Here is a 13880-nt window from a genome sequence, read left to right on the forward strand (position 1 = left end):
ATGTAATCACTGAAACAAGAAACGTAGTGATGAGTTTCAATGACTGGACATAGCCAAAAAGTGAATTCATGATTTGGAAGACTGACTTAAAGAAATTGCACAGAATATAAAAGTGAAAAAAAGAGATGTCAAGTATATTAAAGAGAGGTTAAAAAACATGGTGGACAGAGTGAGACGGTCCATCATATATTTAATCAGAATTGTAGAAGGAGATAAGAGAATATTATTTAATAATCTCCCTATTATTTATTTCAAACTTTTCAACCTTACAAATAACACTGTGAGGTACATTTTTTTTATGCACAAAGTTTTGTCTTCATTTCAAATTGTTTTCTTAGGAAAGATTCCTAGAAGTTGAATTAAGGTGTCAAAGGCAATCTAAAGGCCCTTAATTCACACGGTAAAACTACTTTACACTTGCATAGTTATATGAATTTTCTGGCCACCCATAGTATATAAAAATGACTTTGCCAAAAATTGTATATGATTATTGCTTTAATTTTTCTGATAGCAATTTTATAATTGTCTGCTTGTCTGATAAGTGAAAAAAAAGATATGTTCAAATTTGATCATGAATCCGTTAGCCATTGAGGCTTTCCATACCACTGCCAACTCCCTCGTGGTCCAGTGTCACATGCTGGTTACTGCTAAACTCCACTTCTTCAGTGGGAGCTCTTCCGGTAACAACAGTAGTTTCAGGAATAGGCAGAAACACTTCTGCTAGCAAGGTGGTACCACTGTGTCCAACTGTTTCATATACCTGAAATTGAGGAAGGGAACAGCCAAATAAAAACAGAAATAAAGGTGCTCACTCCCAGATAATGAGTACATTTTCCTGTGCTGGTCACTGTTCTAGTCAAGAGCACCCATCTCAGAGTGGAAAGTTGAGTTGTGTTGCTATGGTCTCCATGGAGACCAGGTTATACCCTATTTATGGTCACGTTGTTGGCACCCTGTCTTCTTGCCTGGCCTAATCTCCTGGGGTAGAGAGGTTAATCAAATTATCAGGCGACTGCAATTGTTTCTATGTCAAACTAATACACAGTAGTTTGGAGAATGGGCTTCCTCTTTCTCCTGGTTCAGATTATTTCAGAGAGAAACGCCATCAGGTTGAAAGGTGGGACAATATGGACATGCCACTAGATGGTTTATTATCTGCACCAACCTCAAAGTCAATAGGAAACGCACCATACCTAGAAATACGCTAGGGTATTCAAATCTGTTATTTGGTAAATCTCTCAAAGTTCTTTCCTTCAAGACCTCATTTTATTTGTTAGTTGCTGAAATCCTATCCAGCTTCTTCTCAGGCCTTCTCCCAAAATGGAGCTAACTTGACCACCTGTAGCTCTGATACTAACTACTGTGGTGTGTCTTACTGTAATGCCATCACCATGAGATGAAGGACCCATTGCCAGGGCAACCACAGATTATGAATACACAATACAGTCTCAGTAGGACCCTCTGCTTCCCCTGTATTCTTGGGTCATTTCTTTTGTGGTAAAAGATAAAATATTCCACAGCTCTGCTGGCTTCCTTTCTATGTTTTATTCTTTCTTCCCATGAGGCCACTCTGGCTGGTACACATTTCTCTAAAATGCAGATTTTACTCTTTTATTTCTACAAATTAAGTACTCCTGTTTTTCTTCTTATGCAGTAGAGTCCCCTCTGATTAATACTTTCCATTTACAACCTGCATGCACAAAAATGACACTACGGAGCCTCTCTGCCTACCCTCCTCGTATCACGGCATGTGATATGAATTCTTGACCAAGGATAACGATGAGGATGGATTTGTACTGGGCTGCTATCCTGGCTTCATCTCCCTGGTATCTACCAGCTCACATTTGCAAGATGGCTGATTGAGCTTTGAGGGGCTACTGGGGCAAAGACAAAGCAGAGACTGCATAGGAACTGAACTCAAAACCCCAGACTTAGTACCACTGTGAGGTATTCTAACAGGCTGGATGCACCAAGAAACCTGTGATTGTTCAGGGCTTACCTCTGCCTAATTCAGGGGCTCAGCAGGAAGCCTATGAGTGGCACATTTAAGCCACGCTCTCCAAATTCATCTTTATCAGTAGATAGGTGATATTTTTTTTCCTTATTAAAAAGATCTTTTAGGGAAAATTTCAAATATATGTAATCTTAGAAGAAGAATATACCATGAACCCATCACCTACCTAGCTTCAATTACCATTAACTTATGGCCAATCTGGTTTTATCTACACTCTCAACCATTTGACTCTCCACCAGTATTTTGAACTCAGACATCATTTTACTGTAAATGTTTCAATATGTATCTCTAAAAGAGAAGGATATAAAAAGGCATAATTACAATACTATTATCACAGCAATTCCTTAATAATGTCAAATATCAGTAAGTTTCAAATGCTCTTTAGAGTCTCAAAAAATTACTTTGAATTAACATCACAATTTATTCCATACGTTGCAATTGATTGGTATGTCCCTCAAGGCTCTATTAATTTATAGGTGATCCCCTCTCTTTTTACATTTTTTAACACTTTTTCTCTATATTTTTATTGGCTCAGAACTCCAATGGAGAAAGGAGGGCCCTTTTTTTTGCTTACCTCAACCTCTCATAAGAGCCTGCCAGTTTTATAATATCACAGACCTTAAAGAACATGTAGCAGGTTGTTGTTTATTGCACAGGAGACCTTGGTTTGACCTGTTCAATTATGGACTCACCGGCATCAAGTTTCAGTCTGAGAAAATGGTGGGTTTTTCTTTAAAATTTTTTGTACTTCCCCCCAAATTTTAATTCACTGAGACATTCCTTTGTACGAAGCCGTCTGTTAATCTCGTTTAAACTTAACCACAATCCTATGAAGGACGGTTTGTGGTAAAGATTAAGCACGATAACAGACCCAGCAATTCTAGATTATGGATGTGTGTGGCTCGACAAAGGGGAAAAACTTCCCCTAGTCCCTCATCTCTTAAGTCACAAAGCTGCGATTTGAATCTACAACTGTTTCACTTCAAAACTCGTACACTTTTTCTTACATCTTCCTCATTGGTCAAGGAAAATCAGAAAGGTGATTAAACAATTAAGAAACCTTTTAAAGCCATAACCATGATCCATAAAGTATAATTACTTTAGATAGATTGGTGAGAAATAATGACTGAAAGATAATTTAAAATCTGAATGAAAGAACCACAAAACATGGAAGTGATATAAAAACAATGGCTACAATTAAAGGATCACCTTAGCATGGGCCATCGTGATCAAAAGACCACCGAACTCTTCCTGTCTCTGACTTCCTTTCAGACCCTCAAGGGGCTTGCTTGGTCTCTCAGCAAGGCGAGGGTGCACTGTCCACTTCGCGCAGGGGCTTTACCTCCCTGGAAGGTGCCCCTGCTGTACTGGACACTGAGTGAGACCTGCCACATGCCCACCCATACTTACTTAGGTGCCACCACCTTTCCCTATGATTTCCCTGTGGGAATGCTTATTCCCTCTATTGAAATTCGTTGTTTATGCATCATTTGTTTTACTGGATGGGGAGATTCCTGAAAGTAGGGATCTTGTTTGATTTCCCTTTGACTGCTCAGTACCTACCATCTGTGAATTAATATGTTTAGATGGGAGCAGGTTAACTCCCGTTTTTTTTTTTTTCTTATTTTTTGGACAAAATTTATTTATTTACTTATTTTTACAGAAGAGACTATTTAGAATGAGAACAAATCACAATGAAGTATAAATTTTAAAAAGCTGGCAAATGCTATAAACTCACAAAATCCAGAAAAATAACACTACAATCCATTTTAGAACATTTCGTCACACTGAAAAAACTCTCATACCCGCTAGCAGTTATTTCCCTTTTTACCTCCCCTTCCTGACAGCCCTAGGCAACCACAAATATACTCTGTCTCTATAGATCTGCCTATTCTGGACATTTTAAGTAAATGGACTCATACACCTTGTGATTCTTTGTAACTGACTTCTTTCACTTAGCTTTCATTCTTAATGCTTTAAAGAATCAGCCATGTTGTACCATGTATCAGTATTTTTTTTCTTTTGTTATTGCCAAATAATATTCCATTGTATGGCTATGTCACATTTTACTTGATGGGTATTTGGGTTGTTTCCACTTTTTGACTATTATGAATAATGCTTGTATGAACGATCAACATCATTATCCGTCAAGGAAATGCAAAGCAAAACCACACTGAGATACTATTTCACACCCACAAGGAGGGCTGCAATCAAAAAGGCAAATGAAAACAAGTGTGGCAAGGATGTGGAGAAAATGGAAACTCACACACTGCTGGTGGGAATGTAAAATAATGCAGCCACTTTGGAAAGCAATCTGGCAGTTCCTCAAAAGGTTAAACATAGAACAGTTAATAGAAGTAAGTTGTTAGATGACAAATCCGTGGAATGGAATTGTTTTCTTCTCTCAACAGCTGGTAGACTTGGGTGTAGTATGGCTCTCAGATTTTTTTTACCTGACTTGTTTTACTCCCCACATGACTGTCAGCTCCTCCCACAGCCTGCGGAGGGCAGTGTGGTGGACAGGACAGGACAGCCTTGTGGTTCAACGGGTCTGGGACTGAATCCTGACATTGCAACTTACTAGCTGTGCTGTGTGACCTTGGGCATGACATTCCCCTCACTTTTGCTCTCATTGTAAAATGAGGATGTTACCCAAAGCTCAGCAGGAAGGCAGTGGTGCAGTTTAGCTGAGATGGATGAAAAGCCTCTTTCCCTCTGTATGAGCTCAATAAATGTTTTTTCCTTCTTTGTTTGGGCATACAGTTGACAACAAGCATGTGCATTTTTATAATACTTTGAAGTTTACAAAGGTCTTTCATAAACATGATAACATTTCCCAAATATCTCATTAAATCTTGTTGGCCAATTGATTTTATTCAGCTTTATGACAAAAGAATTTCTTTTATTTAACTTAAATTTTAACTTGTAAGAATGTCTTTTCAAGACACACTATTTTTTTTTCAAGGAAGACATTAAGTTTCTGAGGCCTTATAGGAATTTTATGGCATATTCCATATTTATAATTAAGTCATCTGTATTTCTAGGAACCCAAAGGCAAGGAGGTGAAAAACAAACTACATTAAGCCTTAAATGCTTTAAAAAAATCAGGAGCTAATAAAACCCTTCAAGTTAAGGCAATAGAAACCATAACAACAGTCAGAAAATACCATTTATGCTGATAAAATGCTTCACAAGATGACATAAATGCAGTATTTAGTATTTAGCTAAATCTTGCCTGACTTTGTGTCTTTCTTAACCACTCCTATGACTAATGAATTCCCAAACAGCCCAACACCCAGAGCAACTAAATCAGGGTGTGAAACACATCTAAAAATAAAAACAAATCCAAATATTTTTCAGATTCCTTATATCCCCTTCCAAAATAGAATTCAGTGTTTGTTTACTCAGCTGCACAGGACAAAATTTCTATATTATCTGACTCCAGTGGCTTTGCAAAAACATCCCTGCTAGACTTTAATAGTTTATCAAGTATTATATTGTGGAAGGACCTTAAGAGATGCCTCTGAGCTTCTGTTTTGATTTTTAATTCCTTGTGGATGTGCTGTGCTGGTCACCACGGTTAATGATGCCCAATAAAACATGCAGTTACTACATAAAGGGCATTTCTGGTAGATGTCAGTGGAAGGGTCTGTTTCCCCGTCTCCAGAAACACATTCCTGTCTAGTGTCAGAGAGGAAATGAATTGGAGAATCTTGGTGCTGAGTCTGTAGGACAGAGGCAACTACAGACTCTGGGGAAATGGAGGGTTTGCTGATTGGGACTACTGTCTCAGAAGGTAATAATCAACTTTTTTTTTAAATAAGGAAAAATGGATACCATCCCACAAAGCCAAAAAAAAAAAAAAAAATCCAAAAATTTCCTAAACTTTTTACCCTACCTTTTAAAGGTAGCCAGTTGATGTTAGTAAGCTTTGTAAAATAAGAATTTCTTTTATTTAAATTAAACTTTTACATGTAAGATCTGTCTTTTCAAGACACCCTAATTTTTTAAATAGCAGTTCTATTTAATGCTAGGATGAAATGCTATTTTTTTTTTTTTTTTTTTTTTGGTTTTACGCGGGCCTCTCACTGTTGTGAAGCGCAGGCTCCGGACGCGCAGGCTCAGCGGCCATGGCTCACGGGCCCAGCCGCTCCGCGGCATGTGGGATCCTCCCAGACCGGGGCACGAACCCGCATCCCCTGCATCGGCAGGCAGACTCTCAACCACTGCGCCACCAGGGAAGCCCAGAAATGCTATTTTTAAAAATCAGAAAATGGGCAGTTTGGGCTTTATAGGTATTTGCAAATCACTTTTTGTATAATTAAGTTTAATTTTCATTTCTTTCTAAGTCAGGGGTTCTCAACCTCAGCACTGTTGACATTTGGGGCTGAACAATCCTTTGTTGCAGTGTACTGTGCTGTACATTGTAAGATGTTTAGCAGCATCCCTGGCCTCAACTTATTAGAGGTGCCAGTAGCTCCTCACCACTTGTGATCATTAAAATGTCTCCAGACACTGCCAAAAGGCACCCCCCCGGGGTGGGGGCAACATAATCTCCATTGAGAAGCACTGCTCTAAGCAAAATGAGTGTTTGTGTGTGTGTGTTTGAAGGTGGAATGTTAATGAAGAAACAAGACAGGAAATATAATTTATGTTCAACTGTTCAAAAATTCCTGTTGTATAAAGCAAGGCAGCATTGAATTCAGAATAGCAATTAGATCAACTGCTACCAAATTGGAACTATTTATGTGATTCTTATTAACTTCTCCTGCATTTGGAATGGTGTTTGCTTTAACTCAACACTCTGGTGCAAATTTACCTGCTAACAGTATTTAGAACTGTATAGATAAGACAAACCTTAGAAATGTAGGGACATTAAGTTTAGATAAAAAAGAATCCATCGTGAAGTAGTTTATACTGCATGGTCTTAAGTCATGTTTCTCTTATTTTAAAACCTAAACAAAGCAAAGCAAAACAAAACACAGCAGTTTCATATTTTGCACATGGTGGTGTTGGATTTGGTATAAGTGGCTGCCCTGTAATCTCAGCCACCGGTGATGTTATTGTCCAGTCTGTTAATTGTCTCTTGGTTGATGTCCCCATTTCCCTTCAGTGTTGGATCAAACCTTCCTTACTCTTGTGCCCACAGACTCCCTTCCTTCACTGAAAAGGCTGTGGGCATTGGAGGTGAACCCCCTTACGGCCAGCCTTCCACCCCCTCCCTTGTGTCATCACTCTTGACTCAAAGGACCATGCTATTCTGTCTTGATCCCACCCCTCCCAGTATCCTGTGGCATTCCTTCCCTCAACACTCCCACCCTCTTTCCTTCCTTTCTCCCACCCACTCCCCCTACAACTTTCCTTTTTATTTTCCAAGTCATCAATGTTTTCTGGACTGGCTGCTTTTCCCACAGCTGACAACTGTGCTCCAGTCAACTACTCCCTAAAGTAAACCATGGTCCCCTTTCAGACCCCTGATCCAGTTCCCTCCTTCCTTTCCCTGCCAAGCTTCTGGGAGGGAGTCTCCTTTTGGTATCTTTATTTTCTCTCCCCCTGTCCCAGTGAGCTACAGGAGGGTTATCAAGGACACTTCTCCAAATAGGATTGGTTTTCCCACTTGGAGAGTGCAATTCTGCAGAAGAGCCAGGGAAATCAGGAGAGGCTCTGGGAAGGGAAACTCGAGATATTGCCAACTTGGTTAAAAGGAAAAGTTCCCTATCTCAATCCGCATGCCAGGAATATGAAAGCTCAACAGGATTGCTTCATAAGGAAAAAGTAATAATGCTAAGATATTTCAAAGCCACCCAGCAGTATTACACAACAGCTGTTAGTTTTGGGGAGTCAAGAAGATGAATATGGGGTGATATTATAGATGTGAATGATAAGGAAGTGAAGGTCATTATCACAAAGCTTTTTTATTTCTAAATCAAACTTCATTTTTGTGAAAACACCAAGCATTTATTTTGGAATGACCTCAGAAGCCAGACCTTTTCAAGACCTTTCTGGAAGGGCTCTGGTCCCATTCCAGCTCCCATCCTGTGAAGTCCCATCTCACCCTTCCCTTGGGGCCAACCTTGATTCCTCTTCTTTTTACTCCCTCTAGTCAAACCATCATCAAGTCCTGTCAATCCTTCTTTCAAGGCTGCAGTGTTGCTCTAATTAATTCCTTCCTCCCATTTCTGCTGTGAGGCCCAACCCCATCCCCTCACTCCTGGCTTTCTGGGCCAGCCTGTGGACTTATCTTCTTCTTTGTAGGGCTGCCCTGGCATTCCTATCTCAAGCCTGGCTAGGAAACACTGAGCCTTGTGGTTCAAAACATGCAAGAAGTCAAACATCACGATCAGCACTGTTCCCTTCAACAGTCCTATGTATCATACTGCACTGAGCGTTGCTTCTTTGTAGTTGTCTCTCTCGCATCTCCTAGCTGGATTTAAAGCTCCCTGAGACAGGGCCGTGTATACCTCCCTTTATACATGGCTTCCAATGCTCCACTATACTCCTGGCTCAGCATCAGACCCTCAGCTGGCTCTCAACAATTAAACAACATTCAGGGCTTGGTTGTTGAGTCATCAACCGATGCATTACAGTTCTGACAATCTTGGAACATTTTCTGAAACACATTACCCTCTATAGAAATCTGATAGCACTCGCATAAACAGATGCATTTAAGGTGATTTTTCTTATCCTCCTGAAGTTGCCAGTAATCCTTGAACCTTCCCTAATTCAAAACTTGCAGTTATATGGAAAATTTCCAAATGACACAGTACTATTCCTAGACAGTCAAAATACAATATCCTCTAAATTAATTTCATCTATAACCACTACTCAATTATAAAAAATTAGGCCATTGAGCCATTATGATATGTAATTTGATCAGTTATCAAATCTTTATGGATAGTTTAAGAACTTACCCAAGACTCCTTTAATTTATAATTTTTTAAAGAAGATGACATGATTCAGCTCTTAAGGCCAAGATAATAGCTTACAAGTATATTCTTAATATTGTAGGATAAAATTTTGTTTTTTTATTTAAAAATTCATTTCATAATATTTTAGAAAATACCCTTTTCACATTACTTTATAAAATTGTTTTGATTGTAATAGCCATAGCAAGTTAATATTCAAGAGAGTCAATGGGAGATAGTATAGGAGGCTTCCTTTATGTTTTAGAATATATGTGAAATAAAGTCTTGGTACATTAGTGGAAGGTGGAGGATGTCTTCCCACATGGTAATTCAGAACATTTAGAATGGCCCAGAGTGGGAGGGTTTCACAGACTGGCCAGGTGGTCTGAGCTCTCACCGACCAACAGGGACGCAGGCCGGACACCCGGATGCCAGGGCCTTCTCTCCTGTCCTTTGCACTAGCTTCAGTGTGGGAGGGTCTCTTTCCGAGGCCCCCAGTCCTTCCTACCTGCCATGTTCTGTCTGCTGCTCTCCCCGGCCTCCCTCTAGCTCTCTATCCGATCTTCTCACGTGAATCTCGGTCTTCCTCAACATCAGTTTTTCCTCTGCAGGGGAGGAAGGGGAGGAGTCAAGGATGAATCTCAAACAAGGGGGCAAACTCTGCGTAGCTGAAATCTTTGCTATTCTGTGGATGTGGGACAGGTAAGACTCTTAAGGGTCCCCAGCAACCTCTCATGGTGAAGAGCAGGTGACAGCAAAGCATCGAGCTGGCTTTTGGAGTTTGTGTTTATTTACTTTCTCCATCAAGTTTTATTCTTCACTTAGACAGTTTTCCCTGTGCAGTTAAGTCTTGCTTTAAACTGTAGCTTAAGCACACGCAAGTGTGCAGGGCCAGGGCAGGAGGGTTCATGTGGGAAGCAGTAAAGATGTGGGGCTTCAGAACCAGCAGGGTGTGACCCTCCGCCCAAAGGCATTTGGATTTTAAATGTTCCAAAGTCCTTTGCCATGCAAAGAGAAAGACTGCCTTCAGGCTCTGCACTGCAGAGAATCTCTGGCTAAGAAAGGCCTCTCTTAATCAGGTGTTAGTGGTACAAAGAATACCAGATTTTCTAATTTCAACAAATCTGAAATGGGATTGTGTCTTTGGATCCATGGTGCCTCGTAGTTAAGTGACTCAAATAATGGTGCCTCTCACAGGGAGAGATGATGGGATGAAACCCAGTCAGCAGGATCTCAGAGCCCCTCAGACACAACTTTGCTAAGGGACAGAGGAAGAGGAGCCCTCTATGTAGGCAGTCAGGCTCAGCAGGGGCTCCAGAGGAGCGGGGGTGCACAGTCGGCGTGGACCTGGCACCACGGGCAGGGTTGTTAGTACCAGGCAAGCCCACCGGCCATCCACTTGGAGGTGCCCTCAGCTTCCCTTCCCAGTGCAGAGCTGGGTGACTCTCTGCTCTCACCTTCAGGCACCATCACCCCATCATGCAGAAATGTCGAGATTATTTTCCCACGGATATTCATAGGGAATTTTCAGGCTTAAGAAAAACTCACATTTTCACCAAACCTCCGCATTCAATCCCCTTTCTCATATCATTCTTAACTCTAACAAAATCTCCTTACTTTCTCCTCTCACCCATATTAAGTTGAGCAGCAAAGTAAGTTCGTTCTGTTTTTCTTAAGTTCCCAAATACATAGACATTTCCTTAAAAATCAGATGGGTTTTTGCAGAATTACATGAGTGACTGGGCTAAGCCTAGCACTAAACTTTCCAGAAAAACATTTTTCAGTTTTGTAGCTATCAATGCTGTTATCAGCACAGCAAAGGGATTTGGCCTGAGTCATGATGCTAGGTGCTTTGTACATGAGGATCACCCTCAGCCCTCACCACCCCCAGATCAGGGATGAAAGGAGAAGGACAAAATTGCCACAGTCTCTGGAAAGCCCCAAACCCAGGTGGTTGACCTTGGGTGCCCAGTGCTGACCGGTTCAGGGTCACCATCTCATTTCTTGGCATCCCTACTTCATGCTGAGCATTTCTACTGTGCTTCCTTCCCACTGTCAAAATAACCCCCTATCTTAGCTGTTTCAAACTTCCTCTACTAGTTTTAGAAGGTTTTCAACTACCTGAGTCTAGACAGGGGTTGATATTCAAAACGTTGAACAGTACTCACAGCCAAGTGCTAACCAATCACAAGAACTTTTACCGTACAAGGGAACAGGATCCTGGAGGCATTAACCTTGTTCAGACATACCCTTTAACTGGTCCATTGTAAGAAGGTCCAGAGGGTCTTGGAAGTGGGGTCTACGTGGCCAGGGTGGCATTTTGGGGGTCCAGGATGGAAACTCTTTGCTATTCAGTAGAGAAGTATTTAAATATTTTAATAATTACATAGCTGTAATTGTATCTGCAGACTTAATGTCAATTACAATCATAGGTAGTGGCAGCCTGGAGTACAGTGTTGAGAAGGATTCTGAAGTTATATCCAGGCTCAGTGGGGGAAAATAGGGCATGATCAATTGTCATTTCTGGCAAGGGTGGTGGATAAGAACGAGAAATTTCTGCACAAGTGGTGGATGAGGATTAGTGATTTCTGCATGGGTGGTAGATGGCAAACAAAGGCACCTGTGTCACATATTTGCAAGCCTAAGTAACATGCCTATTAGTATCATAAAAGAGAATCTGTCAGCATCATAAGAGAGGTTTCGCCATAAGAACAGCAAGCCTAAGACACTGTAGTAGATTGAATAGTGTCCTCTAAAACTTCATGTCCACCTGGAACCACAGAATGTGACCTTATTTGGAAATAGGGTGTTTCCAGGTGTAATTAGTTAAAGATCCAGATGAGCATATACTGGATTAGGGTGGGTCCTAAATCCAACGAGAGTGTCCTTGTAAGAGACCAAAAAGGACACACAGACAAGAGAAGGCCATGTGTAGATGGAAGCAGAGATGGGAGTGATGCTACCACAAGCCAAGGAACACCTGGAGTCACCAGGAGCTGAAGAGGCAGGAAAGGTTCTTCTCTAGAGCTTTTGGAGGGAGCACAGCCCCACTGACACCTTGATTTCAGACTTCAGGGCCTCCAGAACGGTGAGAGAAAAAATGGCTGTTGTCTTAAGTCACCAAGTTTGTGGTGCTTCATTATGGCAGCCTTAGGAAACTAAAACAGACACAAATAAATATATTGCTAATGGTGGCATTTAGGCTAGTGGGGAGCTTTATTTACTTTGGGGGATCCTAGCACCTGTACCCCAACCCCCCATTATAACCACCTGTGATTATAGAAGTTGATTTCTCTGGTATATTATGCTAGGATCTTGGTACAGCGTGACGTTGAAGTTCTCCGATGAATGAGCCAGAGACCTCTCTACCATCCCCCATCCTCCCTCATCCCCCCACCTCGTCTAGAGACATACACTTGAGCACTGTGGCCAGTTACTCCGCCAGCATTTCTAAGAGCCAAGTGGGGTAACAGATCTTTTCTGCCAAGACCTTAAGACGTGCCCAGGAAGAGCTGACCTTCTGTTCCCCTTGAGAATCTATCAGGACACCAGCATAGCCAATGGATGATTTAAAACCATCTCGCACCTGTGATGACCCAAAATTCTTGGGACAGTGACTATAATTAAAATATGTACCTGAAGTGTTAAACTCTCCGGCCAGTTGAATATTTTCAAGTTGAAAATCTGTCCAAAGTGAACACGGAAGTCAGCCCCAAGTGGCCGACTGTCGGTCCTGGACACTTCCTTGTTGTTGAAGGTCACCTTTAAATACAGCGAGCGCCTCTTGACATCCTCCCTTCGCAAGACCTCCACCCTGCAGAGTGAGACCATTCACTGGTGGGTCAGTATTCATTTACTAAGTATAACTGGAGTGTTTGGCAAATGGGCACTGACCAGAATAAGATACACTGGAGCTGGAGCTTCAGTCCCTTTAGCCTTCATTGAACCAAGGCAGCCATAGGTCTTGCAGTGCTTAATATAATAAATAGTATGTGTGATATGAAATAAGAGGCCCTGAAAAGGCCACAGGGGATTTAGAACTGTGCTAAAGCATCACTGTGCTACGGTCTCCTTAATTATTTCAAACAACCCTTACATTTGTATCCCAAAGTTTAAAGTAAACAGAATTATATTATTTGTTAAATGGAGTGAGTTCAGACCATAAAGGCTAGTAGTGATTTATGTTTGGGGAGGATGTTTTAACCTATAAATATAATAGCATATTGTAGCATTTGGGTCAACTCTGCTTTTCCAAGATCCAAGCTTTTTCTTAACATTTTCCAATGGTGAGTCACTGCTCACTGGCTGCACGGGATTAAGAAATGTTCCTCATTGTTAAAGGTCATTTGAATCCCAATAGAACATAGGAGGTATCCAGGCAAGCATATCATTCTTTTTTTTTTTTTTTTAACATCTATATTGGAGTATAATTGCTTTACAATGGTGTGTTAGTTTCTGCTTTATAACAAAGTGAATTAGCTATACATATACATATATCCCCATATCTCCTCCCTCTTGCATCTCCCTCTTACCCTCCCTATCCCACCGCTCTAGGTGGTCACAAAGCACAGAGCTGATCTCCTTGTGCTATGTGGCTGCTTCCCACTAGCTATCTATTTTACATTAGGTAGTGTATATAAGTCCATGCCACTCTCTCACTTCATCCCAGCTTACCCTTCCCCCTTCCCGTATCCTCAAGTCCATTCTCTACGTCTGCGTCTTTATTCCTGTCCTGCCCCTAGGTTCTTCAGAACCATTTTTTTTTGTTTTTTTTGATATATATGTGTTAGCATACAGTATTTGTTTTTCTCTTTCTGACTTACTTGACTCTGTATGACAGACTCTAGGTCCATCCACCTCAATAAGTCAATTTCATTTCTTTTTATGGCTGAGTAATATTACATTGTATATATGTGCCACATCTTCTTTATCCATTCATCTGTCGATGGACACTTAACGTT

At 41.0% G+C, this 13880-nt stretch overlaps 1 protein-coding gene across 10 annotated transcripts in view; it reads right to left on the reverse strand.

Annotated features, from left to right (window-relative positions):
* Positions 1–13880, reverse strand: part of CC2D2A (coiled-coil and C2 domain containing 2A) — a 135624-nt gene that overhangs the window by 46197 nt on the left and 75547 nt on the right. For all 10 annotated transcript variants that reach the window (XR_003795619.1, XM_029235624.1, XM_029235625.1 and 7 more), the window contains 2 exons: positions 12556–12733; positions 604–760 (listed from right to left, as the gene is read on the reverse strand). Coding sequence is in view for 9 of the 10 variants with exons in the window: in XM_029235624.1 (XP_029091457.1) it covers positions 604–760; positions 12556–12733 (335 nt within the window). In the remaining variant the exon portion in view is untranslated. The remainder of the gene's footprint in view (positions 1–603; positions 761–12555; positions 12734–13880) is intronic.

This window comes from Monodon monoceros, unplaced genomic scaffold, assembly GCF_005190385.1.
Source record: "Monodon monoceros isolate NGI ecotype Baffin Bay Population unplaced genomic scaffold, NGI_Narwhal_1 Super_Scaffold_20, whole genome shotgun sequence".
Taxonomy (NCBI): domain Eukaryota; kingdom Metazoa; phylum Chordata; class Mammalia; order Artiodactyla; family Monodontidae; genus Monodon; species Monodon monoceros.